This window comes from Amblyraja radiata, chromosome 22 (assembly GCF_010909765.2).
Source record: "Amblyraja radiata isolate CabotCenter1 chromosome 22, sAmbRad1.1.pri, whole genome shotgun sequence".
Lineage (NCBI taxonomy): Eukaryota > Metazoa > Chordata > Chondrichthyes > Rajiformes > Rajidae > Amblyraja > Amblyraja radiata.
Window position 1 is genome coordinate 43,062,840 of NC_045977.1, and position 20,475 is coordinate 43,083,314.

Below are 20,475 nucleotides of genomic sequence, written 5' to 3' on the forward strand. Positions count from 1 at the left end.
AAATAAAGGGCAAGAATGGAACTCATTAACTCATGCTCTTTCTCAGATCTGCACTATGTATATAACATTGGAGGTACATTCTTATCCCATGTATAATTCCTGCCTCGCATTTCTAAACTCAATTCTAAATGCTGCCGTTCCACTTTCATCTGCAGTGAATTCTTGAACATGTCAATCAAGTATTAGAGTTGAGAGTCCCGTTCCTTGGGCTAATTCCTCAGCTGAGAACCATCATCAGTTGCACAAAATTACAGAAATAACTGGATGAATATTTACAAGCAGATCTTATTTATCTTTTTTTAATTTTGGGGAAATGCCATTTACAAATGGGGGGGAAACCTCCAGTCATGTTACAATCTGCAACATGTTAGTACTTGGATCGCTCCATAACTTTGCCTCTGACCTCCGTCACTTACTGGTTTCACTGGAACAGTCCAGCTGTAAACAGATAGGTCTTTCAAGAGTTTAGACATTTCACTAATTAAGTTCCTAAATACATAGAAGCTCTAAATTATATTCACAATGATCAACTGGCATCATATAGTAACTGCTTTTATAAAGAGTAGAACTCGGATGAAACCATTGCAGATTAATCCAGTGTAATGTTGATATATATATCTGTGAATTTCCTTCCAGATTCATGTTGAAGACTTGTTACATTTCATGTTTTTCACTATTAACTTCAGACGGGTTGGATTGCATCCAGTGTGATATGTTTTGTATATGAAGTTAAAGAAAAGTTGGGTCTAACTTTTAATTTGTCAAACTGCAAATATACTTGGCCGTTTCTTTGTTCAGCTTCTCTGACTTCAGATCAAGCCGCACTCACAGTTCCCTGTTCCCAACTGAAGGAACATAGTTCAAACCAGGCATCATCTCCCCACCCACCTCACAGATGCTTGAGACTGACGGATGCCAGACTAACAAAGCTGCTTGCTGGAATATTTCCAACGGACATTCTTGGCTGTTGCCCAGTTGCTCGACATATAACCTCCTCCAGCAATTCTTTCACAGATTCATCTCTGTCTAGAGATGCTCCAATAATCTGTGCAAAGTGCTTTCTCATCAATCTAAATCTATGACCCTGCAACACCCACACGAACTAGTTTATCCACGGAGCCACAAGAGACTAGACGCTGGAATCTGGAGCAAAAATACCCCAAAGTGCTGGAGGAACTCGGCTGGTCTGGCAGCATCTGTGGAGAAAATGGACAAGCAGTGTTTTCAGGATGGGACCCTTCCCCTGGACAGAGGGTGGATAGCAGTAATAAAGAGGTAGGGGGGGGGGGGGAGCAAGGCAAGAGGTGACCAGGGGTGGGTGAGGAGGGGGGGGGGGGGGGAGCAAGGCAAGAGGTGACCAGGGATGGGTGAGGGGGGGGTGAGGGGGGGTGAGTTTATTGCTTGCTAGCTTTTGCCCAAGTGCTCCCTCCTTGACCTTTCCTGACCATCTCCACTTTACTCTTAGTCCAGATGAAGGGTCTCTGTCTGTTTCCCTCCACAGACGCTGACTGATCCACCAAGTTCATCAGCAGTAGATGGAGGAGCTTGCAACAGATTTTCCACATTCATTCTTTCGAATCCCCTAATGATTTTAGGAATTCTTATTACGTTTGGCCATCTGTTCTCCGACTGAAACCACTTCACCATCTCAACTCATACAATACTTTCCTGGCATTCTGATGAATCTATGTTCTTGACTTTAACAACGATTTAATAATAGAGCCTTCAGACCATTCACCGGGTAACTTGACCTCATTTTGTTTTGTATAAATTCATCATTAATTCGCTTTGTTGTGTGCCTTAGGTAGGAAACATCATAATTGATTTACAAAGTAAAGTGCATATATTTTTTAAAATCCACACTAAGTAGGAATATAGGAATTTTAAAATGAGAAAACATCAGTGATCCAGTTTCCCTTTGGCCTGACACGCCTTTACGTGGCATTTCATCAAAGGTATGAGAGAGGAAATTGAATATGACAGAATACCAGAGAACAGACAAAGAGTGAGACCAGTGTAATGACAAAGACCTGAATATAAGGAAGATATAGGCAACATGCTGGAGTAACTCAGGCAGCATCTCTGGAGAGAAGGAATGGGTGGCGTTTAGGATCGAGGCCCTTCTTCAGATAACGATATTCGTGCAAATGTGTTAAGTACTAATTTATTGCTTTATAAATTAGCCCCGATTTATAAAGTTGGTGCTAATTTATAACTGGGTGCTTTATAATTGGTGATTTATAAATGAAGCACCCATTGATGGTCATGGTCGGCTGAGCCAGAAGCTTAAGGTGCATGGATGGCACCCAGAGTTTGGACTCAGACCCATAGAGAGGGTAGTTTACCTTTTCCCCAGGGTGGAAATGTCAAAGATTAGAGGGTAAAGCATTAAGGTGAGAGGTGCAATGTTTAAAGATGTACAGGGTGTTTGTTTTTACATAGATGGTGGTGAGTGCCTGGAATATGATGCAGGGGTGGTGGAAGCACACAATCTTGGTGTTGGAGAGGGTTTTAAATAGACTCATCGACAGGGAATGAAGAGATACGGATCACATGCAGATAAGGAGATTAGTGTACGGCACGGGCATTGTGGGCCGAAGGGCCTGTTCCTGTGCTGTACTGTTGTGTAATCATTGTTGCAGCTGTGCCAGAATACCTACATTACATGGGCAACAACTACTCAGAAAGATAGCTCATGATTTCAAGTTCAGGAACATTTAAAAGCCAAACAGTAAATGCCGGCCATGCCAGTAACGTCCACAAGACATATTAAAAAAACCGGAAGTACCCGTACCACAAAATCTACATTTGACGTCACGCATCTGACTATCAAAGTGACTTCCTTCACCCGACTCAGTGGCTTGTAATTGTACGTCTGATGTTGAAGAATTCCTGCACACCTGCTGCTTTGGATTTTGCATAATTTAATATATAATAATTATTTTTCACTATCTAATATAATATGTTTGAGTAAATACACTGACATTTCTAATGGTAGACCAGGCAAATGCTGTAGCTAGAACACCACTGGTTGGTTTCAATGCAGTTGTGGACATCATAGACCACAATTCTGTTCACGCTTACTCATAACTTCAGAGATTGAGTGGGGAACTGCTACAGCAATTGTGCCACCGCAAACTCTTGTAAAGTTGGACACAGCTTCAGAACATAAAAGATCTCAAGAGATGAGGCTGAGCAAATTAAAATTAGTATCAATAAAGAAATAATACCAGAGAAATTAATGGGATTCGACACTGACTAATCCCTTGGACCCAGTGACCTAGATACACTTTTAATACAGCTTCCTCATGAGTGGCTCGTCAATTTTAATCTTCCGTCTGCTAGATTTTGAAAGGATCCTCTCAGGCTGCAAAGTAAATGCATTGCTGGTGTTCAGGAAAGGAGGCAGGGAAAGGCAAGAAACTGTCTGGTAACTAGTAACTAATGAGGTTGTGTGGGGTCAGTTCTCAGCTGTTTATGATCTACACTAATGACTGAGGGAAGGGACATCACAAAGTTTCCCCTCCGCCTGTTGATAACACAATGTTGGTTGGGTGTAAACCATGGTGGGACCATGCAAGGTTCACATGTGATGTAGACAGGGAAAGAGAATGGGTTAGGTGGGGGATGGAGTCATGGGGGTCGATGACATAAGATTCCAGGCCTCACTGACCAGCTACAGTTCGAGCTGCTTGTATCCATTATTTAGTTAAGTGATTCTAGATCCACAGATAGTTTGTGACACTTCAAAAAGAACCGTGTGTGTGTGTGTATACAGTGTGTGTGCACATTGTGTTAAAACGAGCTGGCCTTGATGTGACATGGAGTGACAGCCCCTCCTCTGCCTTTGCTCCTGTGTCAGCTCACATTTGTGTAGCACTAACAAAGACAAACATCCCAAGTCACATGTAGTCTGAAAAACACAGACATCGAACAAGAGGAGGTATCAGCCTGGATGCCCAGAGGCTTGGACAACCAGGTCATTATTAAGGACAAGCTGAAAGGAGAAGAGCTCTGGGTAAGTGTGATACAAGGAGGACAAAGTACCAGTCTGTGGACAGAGATGTCAGCGGAAGGTGTGTCAGGCTGGGATGCATCCTTAATAAGGATGGAGAAATTGTTATTTAAGAATATTTGTTTGACGTGTAATATGGTGGTGGGTTATGTTTTGAATTATTTAGTATTGTAAACAGTATTATAAATACTTGAATAAATCTATTTTTGGTTTGGGGTGAGGGTAACAAAATAGGGAGATTGCCATGGAGGGAATTAACTTTGCATATGTAGGTGTAAGATCCCATTGCCCTTCAGTGCATCAACCTAACCCTAACCCTAATGCAATGAATCACACATCCACTCTCCAGGATTGCAGGTTGGTTTGCTGGAAGGGTCATAATTATGGACTGTTCTCCTTTACCCTAACTAACTCTGAGCGCCGCACCGCACCTACAGCACCCTCTAGTCTAGCACCGGGTAGGAGGTCTCATTATTCTACAAGCCACACAACCTCATGACATCAACTCCAACGCCTGCACATCCTACATCCCCAACTGTGGAGCCCTTCGTACTCACTGCATTTTTGCCCTGGTTTATTCCATCATGGTGACACCACCAACAGGTGGTCACAGTGACTATCCCACCACCTATCTCTACACTGCCAGCCTGTCTCTGAAGTGTGACCCTGTGCTTGCAATTCTCCACAACACTCTCCAGCTGTGCTGACCACCACCTAGACCACAGCACAGAAACCTCTCAGTCCCCAGAAATGCCCTGTGATGACTCCAATTGTTCCTCAGAGTCAGGAAGCCTTGAGGTGTCAAGGAAAGAGCGTTCACATCGATCGCGGCCCTGTCTCCACCAATCTTGCCACCACCACCACGCACAAGAAGCACAAGAAGTGACAAGACAGACACCATTGTCCGCAGATGCCGAGAATTGTGTTCAGTTCTGGCTGAACAACTTCTGATCTTGTGTGTGGACTCGATAAGAAGAAGCAGAAAGCCTTGAGACATGAAGCTTCCGAGATTCACCACAGTGACACAGCGAATGCATCTCCAGATCCGTCAGCACCTCCTTGTGCATCTCACATCTTTGTTCTATGGAATGGGATTCCTTTTTGCCAGAGATCAGACACAAAAAGCTGGAGTAAGTCAGCGGGTCAGGCAACATCTCTGGAGAGAAGGAATAGGTGACGTTTCAGGTCGAGACCCTTCTAATGTTTATCCTCAGATTTATAAAGATTGAAAATTAGTTTCACAGCCCATCAAGTGACCAAAAACAGAAACACATTGATGGTGAAACTGCACTGTTGTTTCATATGTACTCTCCAATTTAAAATTAATGTTTCAAATTAAATCAGGGATACAACAAATTAGGTAAAATTATAACTCATTTAGATTGTTCTCTGTTGTATTTATTTACCAAGCAAAAGGAAGAATGCATGTAGAGTCATCACACAACTGGCAGGTACTTCACTGATCAGATGACCAGTCTGACACTGCATCAAACCATCCGTTTCCACCGCCACAAACACATGACATGATTTAGTTTGCTTTAGATCAGTCTAAAATGCAACTTAAGGGTTTGGTTGGTATCAATTAAGCAGTTTTAGTTGGTAATGAATGCATTTAGCAACAATTTCTGGAGCTAGGGCAAGAAAATAAACCCAAATATTTGCTACATTGAAGACTGCTAAATATATTTCAGAAAAGATACTGTACAGATATCTGCAATTACAAATGTATTTTCAAACTCTTGCAGTTATCTGTGAAAATAGTCTCATATTTGCCCCTTAATGTCAGTTCTGGAAATTTCCTGTTCCCAATTTGTTATGAAATTGTAGGGAGGTAATTAAAAAAAAATCAAAACCTCAGCTAAATGTGCTCAGAATGTTTCCAATTAATTATAGCCCAAAGAAAATGTCATCCAGTAACTCGTCATTATAATGTTGCTTATGCTACATAAATATACATCCCTCTGCTGCTTATAATTCAAAGGTGTAACAGTCAATGTTTGTTAGGTGAGGCAGGAGTTGGGATGCTGTGAAGGCAACCGTGGGCCAAGAATCCACTGGGTTCCTGCATCCGTGGAGCTGACCACAACAGCAATATGGTGGCTGCAGTGAGAGGCAAATACAACAATGTGCAAATCTCCATCTCTATCTGCGCTCACATGGACAAAGCAGTAAACGTGACCACCTATTGCAGAGCCTGAGTTCCAGACCAAACTCTGACTCACACACACACACACACACTGAATGTATTGGAGGGGAAGCGTTCAGTGATTGTTCTGAATGGTAGCCCTGCACCATGGAACCAAGCATGGTTGTGCCAACGTGTGCCTCAGTCTGAACGATATTTAGGCCCCAGGCGGTTATAGCTTCCAATGTTAAATATCATCATGGACTCCAAGTACATCCATTCTCCTCATTTTCTTGGGTCATTGGACAGTTGGAGCAACAGAAACATAGCAGATCTCTTGTGCAGATGTGACATTGATCATTAGAAACACAAAGACAGAGACAAGTACTGATCTAGCAAGTCTTCACCTTATCCAGTGAGGTCAAAGCACCCATGTGTGAACATCTTCATTGTGAGGATCACTGTCTTCCTCTACCTCTAATATATGCTCTCAGCAGAAGCAGACGCAACAGTCATTTACAGAGCAGGACCATAGTTTGAAGAGATGTCTCTCATTGGCAGCGGCAGGTTTGCACGACAGTGTTATGTTCGTGACTGCAGGGGAAGTCTTAGTGCCAGATCTGCTAAATGTCTCATGTTCGGCTGTCGGCTCTGCCATTTGATGTGTTCCAATGTCCTCACCTTAAAAAAATGCACAAAACATTCATCAAAAGTGCAGAGAGTTCACAGTAAAAACAAGTGAAGGTGATTAAAAACTGTCCTTTGCAAATATCTACAAATTGTGCTGCATTGGAACAAAAGGTGTTTATCCAAGACTCATTTTTAAATCAAGAATTCAGTGGTGGGAGGCAAAACTTGTCCGTGATATTTAGCACAGCTCTGCTCTTAATACTAACGACAAAACAAACCCCAATACAAACATAAAGTGCTGTAAATATTCAGGACAGGCAGCATCTGTGGAGAGACACAGGGTCAATATTTCAGGCCAGACAACCTTTACCAGAACTGATTGAACTGACAACACGTCTTTGGCCCCAACATTAATTCTGTTTCCCTTTCCACAGTTGCTGCCTGACCTGCTGAGTATTATAAACCAAGAGCTGGGAATTAGCTGATAACATGAAAGATGCTGGCAATGGGATTCCCTCAAGAACTCATCCCTGCACTGTGTCCCAGTACTAGTGGGCCTTTAACCCAATGTACAATGTCCAATCCTACAGAACTAGGCTGTAAAATGGCAAATCTTTGTATTTTTCTCTTCCACTTCCAAACATAACATTGTAATATTCTTGGAAAAATGTTAGCATGATAGCCCAACCTAGTTTATTGCTCAGCTTGTTGTGTGAGGTGTTCACACCATTGCAACAACAAAGACAATTGGTGTGTAGGAAGGAACTGCAGACGCTGGTTTAAACCGAAGATAGACACAAAAAGCTGGAGTAACTCAGCGGGACAGGCAGCATCTCTGGAGAGTAGGAGTGGGTGACATTTCGGGCCGGGTCGAAATGAGTCTGAAGAATGGTCTCGATCCAAAACGTTACCCACTCCTTCTCTCCAGAGATGTAGCCTGCCAACAAAGACAATGATATGCTTTATTTCTCAATAAATATTCGACTGGAATCTGGTATCCAGTTCTGGTCACCGTGTGAAGGTACTGGAGACCTCCATGGACCAGGGATCAAGGTTAGACGGACAGGGTGAAGAGGCTGGCCGGCTTTCTTGAAGAAAAGACTCAGGATCTGATATCTGTGTGTAAAATGTACAGGGACTGGGACAGGGTGGATGTTGGGAGTCTGTGCCCATAGACCGAGGGATCAAGGACTGGTATAAAATAAATGAATAGTGACATGAGAAAGATAAACATTTACAGAAGCGGCACGTGGCTGAAACCGGGAATACTCAGCCTGATGGTCGACGGTGATGCTGGCGGCTTCCGTCCACTCTGATCGTCAGCCGTCAACTCGATACACAAGAGATTAAAGTGCCAGACGGCAGAGAAAGGGCTGGTGGTTGCCCCAGTAAGGCTGAATGCCAGCATCATCAACTGTTCAATGACTATATCTTCAAACAAACTATTTTGTGCCACCATAAATATTCTCGTCATTTAAGTTCAAATTAAGTAAGTTTGCCAAAGGAAAATCATTAAAAATCCCTTTAAATAATTTGTAGAATAGTAATGTTGGATACAGCAAGCCCATTGTCAAACCACAATACCATTCATGTATAAAGTCAATAATATAGAACAAGGTTACAAATAGAACCAACGGGACATTTTTAGTCCAAATAAATAAATCTGTCATAAACCTTTGCTATAGTTTATAGTTTAGTTTAGAGATAGTTTGTTTGGTTGTTTGTTTGTTTGTCTTTTTGCACAAAGTGCGCGAGCATTGCCACTTTTCATTTCATTGCACATCTCGTATGTGTATGTGACGAATAAACTTGACTTGACTTGAGATATAGCGTGGAAACAGGCCATTCGACCCACTGGGTCCCTGCACACTAACACCATTCCACACACACTAGGGACAATTTCCATATTTTACCAAGCCAATTAGCCTACAAACCTGTACGTCTTTGGAATGTGGGAGGAAACTGGAGTACCTGGGGAAAACCCGCGCAGGTCACGGGGAGAACGTACAAACTCCGTACAGACAGCACCCGTAGTCAGGTTCAAACCCAGGTCTTTGGCGCTGCAAGGCTGTAGATTTACCGCTGCACCACCGTGCCACCCGAATTCAAGATCAAATTTCACTCCGCCTCTCACGTTCCCCGACTTCTTCCCGACAATGATTACGTTTCACAGTCCCCAACAAATTCACTTCTCGATTTAACACAAAATATCTAACCATCGGTATTTTCTCTTCTCTTCTATCTGTCTAACATGTCTTTTTATTTCTGGCCTTTGTCTAACCATCTGCCCATCAGAAACCCCTCACCTGTATCCATCGACCCCTCACCAGGCTTTGTCCTGCACTTCCTATCTTCCACTTTTCTTCCTCCTCCCCTTACCACAATCGGTCTCAAGAAGGTCATCTGCCCATGTTCTCCACAGATGCTGCCTGACCCGCTGAGTTACTCCAGCACTCTGTGAAACGTCACCTATCCATGTTCTCCACAGATGCTGCCTGACCCGCTGAGTTACTCCAGCACTGCGTGTCATTTTTGTAAACCAGTATCTGTGTCTTGTGTCTAACAATAGGAGGATTGTTGCATTTATAACCACTGCTGCTGCATGAAGTGTAAAGGTGCAACAAGGATGTACAGCTGTAGTGTTGTCTTCTTACCATGGCTTTAGTATCAGCAAACCCATGCTTTTGAGCAAGATTGCACAGATTTATTGTCAGCTGGTGAAGTTTGTTGTTCTGGAGGTCTCCATGGATGAGGATGCTGTTAAATAAGGACAAACTCAAGGCACTCTGTCGCTTCAATGTCTGTAAAAGAAACACACATTTTCATGGCATGTAATGCACATAAATATTATTTATACCAGACATATGGATCAGAAATAAATGATTATTAAACCAGGGCTACCACTGCCACGGCACTGTCTCAAAGTGCAATGGTCATCTTGGCACTTGGACAGTTCCTAATTCAATATGACCAAGCAGATTTCCTGGGAGATAAGTGAAGATAACATCTTGAATGGGGTTTGGGGAAGTGGCAGCCAAGAGTTCATGCAAGCACACCAACAGGACTGACCATGTTTGAAGGATCAGATGACTGGAATGGATAAAAATGAGAGCAAACGGCAAATGCAAAGTGTGAGTTGATTAGTCGTAAGCAAAATGTCCTTACTTCAGTGCCCTGATTAAATTATATATATATACACACACACACACATATATATATATATATATATATATATATATATATACTAGACCAAGTGCAGACCCGTTGGGTCTGCTCCCCCAAGGCAGCCGTTCCCTACCCGTAGCCCCCACGGGAGACGTGGTCCTCCAACTCAAGCGGCTCAGGAATCAGCAGTGCGGCTGTTTTTAAATGGCGTCTTTGAGGCGAGATGCGGGCGCCAGCAGCCGTTATGGTCGCTGGCCAGCAGGAGGCGACAAAATGAGTGAGTGGGGGGAGAAGGATTTTATTAAAAATGTGTACATAAACACGACGAAATTTAATGAGGAGTGGATACTTGGAATGAAAAGTGAAATCTCTACCGAAATGGAAAAAACGTCGGCGTTTCTGGGTCTGACGTTGGCGTAGCAACGAATCAAAGGCTGGCAGCCACAAGTCAGAAATACACACAGCCAGCCAGCCAGCCAGCAGCCACATAGTTTTAATATTATATAGAAGATAGATAGATATAGATATAGTTATAGATATATATATATATATTTATTTTGTGGACAGATTTAAGAAACACCCTTCAAGGTTCATTTAATTTCTAGAACATCGTTAATAATTGTGGAGTCAACCTCCATCGCTTTTCTAAAGCTAGATGATAAGATCAAAAGGTCAAGATAGGAGCAGAAATAGGCCATTCGGCCCATCAAGTCTACTCCGCCATTCAATCATGGCTGATCTATCACTCCCTCCTAACCCCCCATTCTCCTGCCTTCACCCCATAACCTCTGACACCCGCACTAATCAAGAATATATAAAATATAATATAATTGTGAAAGTCAAGTAGCAGGGAATGGCCATCAAGTTTGAAAATGCTCGATGCAACAAAATATATTGACACCTTCATCTTTTCAGGGTACTTTAAAATAACAATATTTGTAGTGAAGACTAGAACGAAGACGTGTTCTTCCCCAGCCCAATGAGCAGATTCTGGTCTATATCCCAAGGACATGTGTTGTCCATGGAAGGTCACGACCATGAACATCCTGCTCCAGGGAGCTGTTAATAATAGCTGACCTTCATTAGGTGGTAATCCAGATAGTATAGAGCATTACTACAAAGACGAACTCCATGGGATATAGTAAATACAGAAGAGATCAGATATTTGCAGCAATTGGACATCTCTCAGTATACACACGTCCAATTTCCCTGGTTCTATGATGTATGCCATACATAGTTTGAGCATAGTTGATCATTCATCTCTAACTAAATATATTCCAAACTACTTAAAGCTGGCTCACAATGGCATGCAACTTGTGCAAATGAGGGATGCTCAAAGCTGGTAATTATCTGTTTTCTGAAATATTACACGTTTTATATAAAGTCCTTGGCCTCTACAATGCAACATTAATGTCAACTACTTTTCCGACAGGCTGGAGATAAGATATTAAAACCGGAGTGTTAACATCAGACAATTAATACCGTACCTCCTCTTTCCCAAGAGTCTTCAGATGGTCCAGGATTTGTCCAATCAGGGTTTCGGCAAGTTTGTTGATTTCAGACAAGAATTTCGGGTCACTCCCATACAGATTATCATTGGAATCCACTGCAAGATAAACGTTTACAGATGAGGATTGTAAAGTGATATTATTTGGTGGTCCTGTCCACTGTGGGCACTGAGCTGTCAACAAGGCAGCAACATTTTACTGGCAGTGCTGCAGTCAGAGAAGCTACAAAACATTCGCAGCATCATTCTCGTACACACTTTGAGCCCATCTTTAGTGGAGATCTACTCTTGGTGACTATTGTGTGACAATATAACCTGCTGATGTGACAGTCACGGGCGAGTGAATCGTTTCAATTTCTCTGAAGTGAAATATGTTAATGAACACTTTGATGAAATGTGATTCATTTTGTTGCGTGGTGGAATGGAATGTGCAGCAACTGATGTGGTTGTAGTTGATTCCAACAATTGAAATAACTTGGCTTTGAGCAGAGCTATAAATAGAATGAATGCACACGACTAGAGTGGAGTCGACAATATCACATTGAAACGAAACGGCATCTGCAGCTGTCCAACAGCCCAGAGCAGTACTCATCCTGACTACACCCTCTCCCTAGGAACCTTCACATGTACAGCTCCGCTATAACATGTAACATGCTTCACGTACAGCTCTGCTATAACATGTAACATGCTTCACATGTATAGCTCCGCTATAACATGTAACATGCTTCACATATATAGCTCTGCTGTAACACTGCTATTGCACAACATGGGGGATGATCACATGTACTTCGTGTTGCGAGATACAGCACGGAAACAGGCCCTTCGGCTCAGAGATTCTGGGCCGACCAGCGATCCCCAGCAGGTTAAGTGCTGATGTAATCACCCCATTCCTGCCTTGTTTTTACTCTTCCATTTGTTTCCCAATGTTGTCACTGCAGAGACATGGGATTGGCCAGTAGACAGTGTCTACATTCTGACAGCAATGTGAATTTTGTACCTTGTCCTGTATCTGTGCCACATCTTTCATCTGGATAATAACCTATTCTCTTCTTCAGTTTGAATGGTTAAAATGAAAAATTCACCCCATTACAAACACCAGTGTTGCCATCAGCTGGAAGTGTGGAAAAGCCACACCATCTCTGGAGGGACAGTCGGCCATTTCTCATTGATACCTTACGCTGCCTCGGCAAGGCCAGCAGCATAATCAAGGACCAGTCTCACCCCGGCCACTCCCTCTTCTCCCCTCTCCCATCAGGCAAAAGGTATAGAAGTGTGAAAACGCACACCTCCAGATTCAGGGACAGTTTCTTCCCAGCTGTTATCAGGCAACTGAACCATCCTACCACAACCAGAGAGCAGTCCTGAACTACTATCTACCTCATTGGTGATCCTCGGACTATCTTTGATCGGACTTTGCTGGCTTTACCTTGCGCTAAACATTATTGCCTTATCCTGTATCTGTACACTGTGAATGGCTCTATTGTAATCATGTATTGTCTTTCCGCTGACTGGTTAGCACGCAACAGAAGCTTTTCACTGTACCTCGGTACACGTGACAGTAAACTGAACTGGACTAACGTGGCCATTTCTGAACGCCCCACACACCTGGGTGATTCCTTTACCGCAGTCACAGTGCTTAGCTTCTGACCATGGGATGTACAGCACTCGTTCTGTTGCTGCTACCAAGCCTAGATACTCGTACCTTTGTCCACGTGGTAGAGGTACGTTTCCTGACTTGCCGCAGCCAGTAAATGCAAAACGTTTATGTAGATCCGTACTTTTGTATCAGTTTGGTCTTCCCAAATGTAATCCTGGATGATGTTTAAAAGGCCTCGCACTAAGTAAAGAACACCTTGTTCTGGATGATCCTATTGAAGAGGTGTAGAGGAGAGAGCAGGTTAATAGCAACAAAGTTCTTCAGCCCATCATCTGAAGGAGGCTTCTACTGGGCCATGTAATTGCAAGCTGTTTGTGGAACTGATTCATATTAATTGAAAGGTTTAAAAAAAAAAAACAGGATTGGAATCTATACTTTAAAACTTGAATTACAAAGATCAATCTTGGTCAAGCTATCCACTGTCCTCCAGTACAATTTCACGTCGACATCGCACCTGATTGTGGTCACCTGGTACAAAGGTGCAAGGACAAGGATGCTGTTCGATCGTTTGACGGGACAACTATTTCATTTATGTAGCATCTTGAACAAAGCTACGTTTCTCAAGTTTTTTAAAGGAACAATATCCAGCAAATGTGAGAGCAAGGCACCTGAGGCAGGCTCGCCTTAGAGATGAGTTTACAAGAGTTTACAGTGAGTGTGAGGGCAGGTTAAATGTGGGATCCTGAAGCTTAAGGTCTGGGCAGACAACCAGTGTGGTCGGAGAAGAAGTTAACTTTAGAGATGATCTACACAGGACTGGAGGCGTGTTGATACTCAGTGTGGGAGGAGATGGCTGGTATAGGGAGGGTACATGGAAGCATTTGAGATCACAGTGACAAGAAACAGTTTCTTATTGTCAGACTTTATTGAGAGCATTCAGGGGGTCCAAATACACCCTCATCCCCTCCCCTCCCTCCTCCTCATCTGCTGGCCCCTCCTCCTACTCCACTCCCATCCCCCTCATCCCCTCTCTGCCCGCCTCCCCCTTCCCTCCACGTCCCTCACCTCACCGCTACACCCCACTCTCCTCATTAGCGACCCCCTAACCCAATGGAACAGTTCTGGAGTGTGAGGGAGGTTGGGAAATGCAGCCAGTGTTTCTGGAGCCTGTGTGGACTTTCCGAAACAGACCATCATATTCTGCTGATTGATTGGGCTTTACATCCCTCTGCCCATTCGTCACCTTACGGCAACTGCTGGTCTGTGGCACACAACCAGCCCCTGCCACAGGTGTCTACATCCAGTGATTAAACATACTTACAGGCACAATCAACAGTGTGGAAAAGAAGTTACTGAGGAACTCAAGGAGATATCCTTCTGAACTTTTCATCTTGCCATCAATGTTTATCATCTTTGGAACTTCTGCTACGAGGCTGATTGCAGCTTTAAAGAAGGCATCAGCTATTAAAGAAAAAGGGCAATCAATTAATTAATACGTTCCCCGCAAAGTAAATTATTATCTCTCCCTACATGATTCCTTTCACTTATCGCCAACATCCTACCGTATGCTGGTATATTAATGTTAAAGCCGGTTGTAACGTGGTCTGTTCATGTTGCAGTTATGTTCTCATCACCACAAAAACATTGCCACTTGTCACAAACACTCCATCAAAGATCCTATAGCGAGCAAGATAGATCAATCGATGAAAAAGACGTAGTACAGTCTTGGGCAGATTCATGGGTAATTTTCGGCCCCATTTCGGTAACCGGCTTCCGTCTCGGCACCAAAGATCCCGTAGCGGAGCAAAGATGCTAGTGCGGAGACGGAAACATCCTCGTAAAAATAAAAGTTCTTTGGTAAAAATCTTCTCCTCATTTTCAGAATTATAATTTATTAACACAAACTATTCCCCCACAACGTTGATTACACTGCGAGTCGGGTCGGGTCGGGTTATTGAAATGGATGAAAAAAAGGCCCACGTTCCGCTCCGTTGCGTACTACACGTCAGCCCATTGCATTTAGCAGGAGTGGTCTATCTTGCTCCGCTATAGGATCTTTGCTTTCCATGACAAGAACTGTGGATGCCTTTCATCATCATCACCTTTGTCCGTGCAGGCACCTTGACACTCCCCCTGGTGGCAAAGACCAAGCATTGCCGTGCACCTTAATGATTCATTCTTCCATCAATGGTTTTAATGCAACTCACGTCTCGTTAACGATTGACATTGCAACTTGTTCCATTCGTCACCTACCTCACCATCAACCATTTCTGCAATAATGCGAACCGCAAGGACAGATTACTCTGCAGAAATTACAGGATTCACAAAGAAAGAAAAATCCTTATTTGACCCTGGAGATGAGAGAGTTTGCCCAGGGTCACCGCAACCCTTGCTCACATTCAGTGATGTGCCCTCGATCAGTCAGAAATGCCAGCTCGCACTAAATCCTCAGATACAGAGATCCACGGTGACACTGAGCACAGAGCCACCGACTGGGATATAGCCTGAACTACATGTCTAAAAAGACCAAGACCACAATGCAACGGCAAATGCACTGTATAAAAATGCACTATATAAAATGGCATTGTATAAAATACACTGTATAAAAATGCACTGTATAAAATGCACTGTATAAAATGCACTGTATAAAATGCACTGTATAAAATGCACTGTATAAAATGCACTGTATAAAATGCACTGTATAAAATGCACTGTATAAAAAATAACCGTTTTCTGATCATTATTTTAGACCTACAATGACATCATCAACATTACAAATGCAAATTATTTAATTCAATTAATTTATTTTAGATTAGGTGGTGGACAGGCAGTTGGGACGAGTGTAGCTAGGACATGTTGGGCTGAAGGGCCTGTTTCCACCCTGTAAAGACTCTATGGCCTTATTTCAATACATACTCCTCTCTTGGTGAAACGATGATGGACAACAAAGATTTTTGGAGTAGAAGCCTTGAACATACCCAGTGCAGACTGGATGAGTGTGTCCCAGTGCCGTTAGGTAGTGCACCAGGTGACCCAACCTGACAGGGTTATCCAATGCACACATCTATACGCAACAACAAAACATTATTCTACAATTAATCAAAAAATCAAATGTTGAACAATAATTAAGAGATGTTGGTGCAGTGAATATTAATGTTGACCCAAGATAATAATGTGAATGCTAGATCTGTACAAAGAAGGATGCTTGTATTTACAGCTGTCCATCTTTAGACATGACCAGCCATAAATACAAACATCACCATAGCAACAACTCACGTTAAGGGCGATCAGGAAGCAGAAGTTTACTGATTGTACCATGGAACCTACTGCAGTATAATATTTCAGGCTGGCTCGTTAATCCTGTGAGCATTCAGCATTTGGCTAATTCATTACATCCTTTTGTAAATCTGCCACTATTTGCTTAATCAGTGAAATGTTTAATCCTTGTTCAGTCAACAGCACGTGGGTGTAACTAGCAGCGTTCCCCGTCACAGTGTCGTCAGGTAGAGCGCACCAGGACAATGACACACCAGTGGTGTATACCCCGACACAGTGCCACCAGGACAATGACACACCAGTGGTGTATACCCCGACACAGTGCCACCAGGACAATGACACACCAGTGGTACATACCCCGACACAGTGCCACCAGGACAATGACACAACAGTGGTGTATACCCCGACACAGTGCCACCAGGACAATGACACACCAGTGGTGTATACCCTGTCACAGTGCCACCAGGACAATGACACACCAGTGGTGTATACTGAGTCACAGTGCCACCAGGACAATGACACAACAGTGGTGTATACCCCGACACAGTGCCACCAGGACAATGACACACCAGTGGTACATACCCCGACACAGTGCCACCAGGACAATGACACAACAGTGGTGTATACCCCAACACAGTGCCACCAGGACAATGACACACCAGTGGTGTATACCCCGACACAGTGCCACCAGGACAATGACACACCAGTGGTACATACCCCGACACAATGCCACCAGGACAATGACACACCAGTGGTACATACCCTGTCACAGTGCCACCAGGACAATGACACACCAGTGGTGTATACCCCAACACAGTGCCACCAGGACAATGACACACCAGTGGTACATACCCCGACACAGTGCCACCAGGACAATGACACACCAGTGGTACATACCCCGACACAATGCCACCAGGACAATGACACACCAGTGGTACATACCCTGTCACAGTGCCACCAGGACAATGACACAACAGTGGTGTATACCCCGACACAGTGCCACCAGGACAATGACACACCAGTGGTACATACCCCGACACAGTGCCACCAGGACAATGACACACCAGTGGTACATACCCCAACACAGTGCCACCAGGACAATTTGCAAACTGATGCACCAGTTGAAGAGAAGCTGCGGTTTAGCCTAGGGGACATTGTCCTTGCTCTGGGCAGTGGAGGTTATGGATTGGAGATGCAGGTGCAGATTGTACAGCATGCTGAGGTGTGCAGACTAAAGACATGAGATGGTGGATGGATGTCTTCACAACGGATGGATGGTTTTACCGAGTGTAGGTCTCAACTCACCAAGCTGAGTGGGAAGTTTATCATTATTGCCTGGCTGGTGGCGTGTAGAAGGTAGATAGGCTTTGGAAGTGAGGAGGGACAGTTCTACACAGCGCCCTATTCTCTCAGGTGTTGCTACAGCCCCTGATAAGATGATGGTTTTCACATTGATTTATTCACAACCTGCCTTTCGGCCAGCCTGAGACTCTTCAGGATCTGGACATTCCAGCTTGGTACAATTCTTCACACTCACTGGTGGGTTTGGAGATCCCTCACTCACCTCTGAAGGAGAGAGTAGAATAACCATCTAAATCTGGGCGTGCCATTGCCGGAGCAACCTTCATCAGGGAGATGTTCAGTAACATTTTGTTTTCACATAACTATCTTGCCAAAAAAAATCACGGCTTCAACTCTTTTTTTGTAACTTTTTATGACCTGCTGAATTTTGGCTTCAGAGGGAGGCCCACTGTAGACATCTTGTGAATGTAATGGGGAAAGTAATGTGTTTAAAACTAAATGGCTTCAACTATCGGGCACACCCATTCCCCTCCCTCTCATCAACACCATAAACATGGAAGGTTCACAAATCCCCGTTCCCATGCCAAAAATAACTCTTTGCCAATGAGTCCAGGAGAACACAACAGTGGTGTATACCCCGACACAGTGCCACCAGAACAATGACACAACAGTGCTGTATACCCCGACACAGTGCCACCTGGACAATGACACAACAGTGCTGTATACCCCGACACAGTGCCACCTGGACAATGACACAACAGTGGTACATACCCCAACACAGTCCAGGGGAAAGCCTGGTTTACATTTTGAGGAAGTGAAGCAATGAGGATATTGTGTGGTCAGGTTAATGGGGTTGAGGTGAAGATCGGCCATGACCTGATTAAGTGGAGCAGGAACCCAAGGGGGTGAATAGGTTCCTCATCTTCCCATCTCCTTACAAGTGAACAAACGAGGCTGGAGAATCTAGTGTGTGTTTGTGCTGGAAACAGGGTGTGGGCAGAAGACACATTGCAGCCTGGCCATGATCCCACCCCTGGCCTCATGTCCCAACAGAATCACACAGTAACACTCACACAGATGAGGAAAGGGTAGTTGGCCTTGATGTGAGAGTGACTTCATCACCCTTGGGGTCTCAGCAAGGTCCACCTCCTGCTTCCGTGGCACCACAACAACATCTCCAATAGGAACATTGTGAGATGGCGTTATAGGACTGTTCATTCAGTGCAGTTTATACTCATTGTTCATTAATGCTGGCTCAAGCTCACAATGTCAATCCTTTAAAGTCTGTGTCACTTTTAAATGGATACATAAAGGGAAAATAAGGACAAGAGCTTGCTTTTATTTGAAAGTTTTTCAATGACTAGGTGTGGGGATCTTTATCCTGCTAAAGACTAGGGGGCTGGGGCACACTTTCAGAATAAGTGAAGGTCATTTAGATTGAGGTGAAGAGAAATGTCTTCCCTCAGGGGAGAGTTGTCATAAGGGTTCATTCCCTCCGTTATAAGGGTTCCCTCCATTGTAAGGGTGTAAGGGTTTCCTGAATTGTCAGAGGGCAGCTGAGCCTGGAGGGCTAAGGTCCAAGCCTGGAGGGCTAAGGTCCAAGCAGGGAGAGGTAAGGTCCAAGCATGGAGGGCTAAGGTCCAAGCCTGGAGGGCTAAGGTCCAAGCATGGAGGGGTAAGGTCCAAGCATGGAGGACTAAGGTCCAAGCATGGAGGGGTAAGGTCCAAGCATGGAGGACTAAGGTCCAAGCATGGAGGGGTAAGGTCCAAGCATGGAGGACTAAGGTCCAAGCATGGAGGGGTAAGGTCCAAGCATGGAGGGCTAAGGTCCAAGCATGGAGGACTAAGGTCCAAGCATGGAGGGCTAAGGTCCAAGCATGGAGGACTAAGGTCCAAGCATGGAGGGCTAAGGTCCAAGCATGGAGGACTAAGGTCCAAGCATGGAGGGGTAAGGTCCAAGCATGGAGGACTAAGGTCCAAGCATGGAGGGCTAAGGTCCAAGCATGGAGGACTAAGGTCCAAGCATGGAGGGCTAAGGTCCAAGCATGGAGGGCTAAGGTCCAAGCATGGAGGACTAAGGTCCAAGCATGGAGGGGTAAGGTCCAAGCATGGAGGGGTAAGGTCCAAGCCTGGAGGGGTAAGGTCCAAGCATGGAGGACTAAGGTCCAAGCATGGAGGACTAAGGTCCAAGCATGGAGGGGTAAGGTCCAAGCATGGAGGGGTAAGGTCCAAGCATGGAGGGGTAAGGTCCAAGCCTGGAGGGGTAAGGTCCAAGCATGGAGGACTAAGGTCCAAGCATGGAGGACTAAGGTCCAAGCATGGAGGGGTAAGGTCCAAGCATGGAGGGCTAAGGTCCAAGCATGGAGGGGTAAGGTCCAAGCATGGAGGGCTTACGTCCAAGCATGGAGGGGTAAGGTCCAAGCATGGAGGGGTAAGGTCCAAGCAATACCGCTGCAATGATGTGAAATATGACAGCACTCTAAAACATATGTTGCACAATCGGTCATTAATGGCTGACATAGATATGCTCACTGAAGCAGCATTTTAGGTTGTTACAAAGTAGGACTGTTAATTTCCCACATGGCTTGTTCTGAATTCTAGCTAAACTATTAAAAGGAGAAAAAAATAACTAAAAGGCAAAGGGTCAATCCTTGCCATTTTCCAGCATCTTTTAATAGATTAATTTTAGTTGGCACAAGTAAATAAACACCTCAAATTAAACTTAATTTGCAAGGTGAAAGTGAGTCTGTTCTGATTTATTTCACAATTTAATTGCAATGCTGCATCACCTACTGACAATCTTACTACTAAATGATGGTGACTCAACTGGAAACAATGTTTTCCTCCATTGAGTAGAG

At 44.1% G+C, this 20,475-nt stretch overlaps 1 protein-coding gene across 4 annotated transcripts in view; it reads right to left on the reverse strand.

Moving 5' to 3' along the window:
- Positions 1–5,306: 5,306 nt before the first annotated feature.
- Positions 5,307–20,475, reverse strand: part of vps35l (VPS35 endosomal protein sorting factor like) — a 57,133-nt gene continuing 41,964 nt past the window's right edge. For 2 of the 4 annotated variants that reach the window (XM_033041200.1, XM_033041197.1), the window contains exons 27-31: positions 14,361–14,500; positions 13,145–13,310; positions 11,423–11,541; positions 9,425–9,571; positions 5,307–6,821 (exon numbers count right to left, since the gene is read on the reverse strand). In XM_033041200.1, coding sequence (XP_032897091.1) covers positions 6,723–6,821; positions 9,425–9,571; positions 11,423–11,541; positions 13,145–13,310; positions 14,361–14,500 — 671 coding nt within the window. In that variant the 3' untranslated portion in view covers positions 5,307–6,722. The remainder of the gene's footprint in view (positions 6,822–9,424; positions 9,572–11,422; positions 11,542–13,144; positions 13,311–14,360; positions 14,501–20,475) is intronic. The other 2 variants (XM_033041201.1, XM_033041198.1) reach the window with 1 other exon arrangement.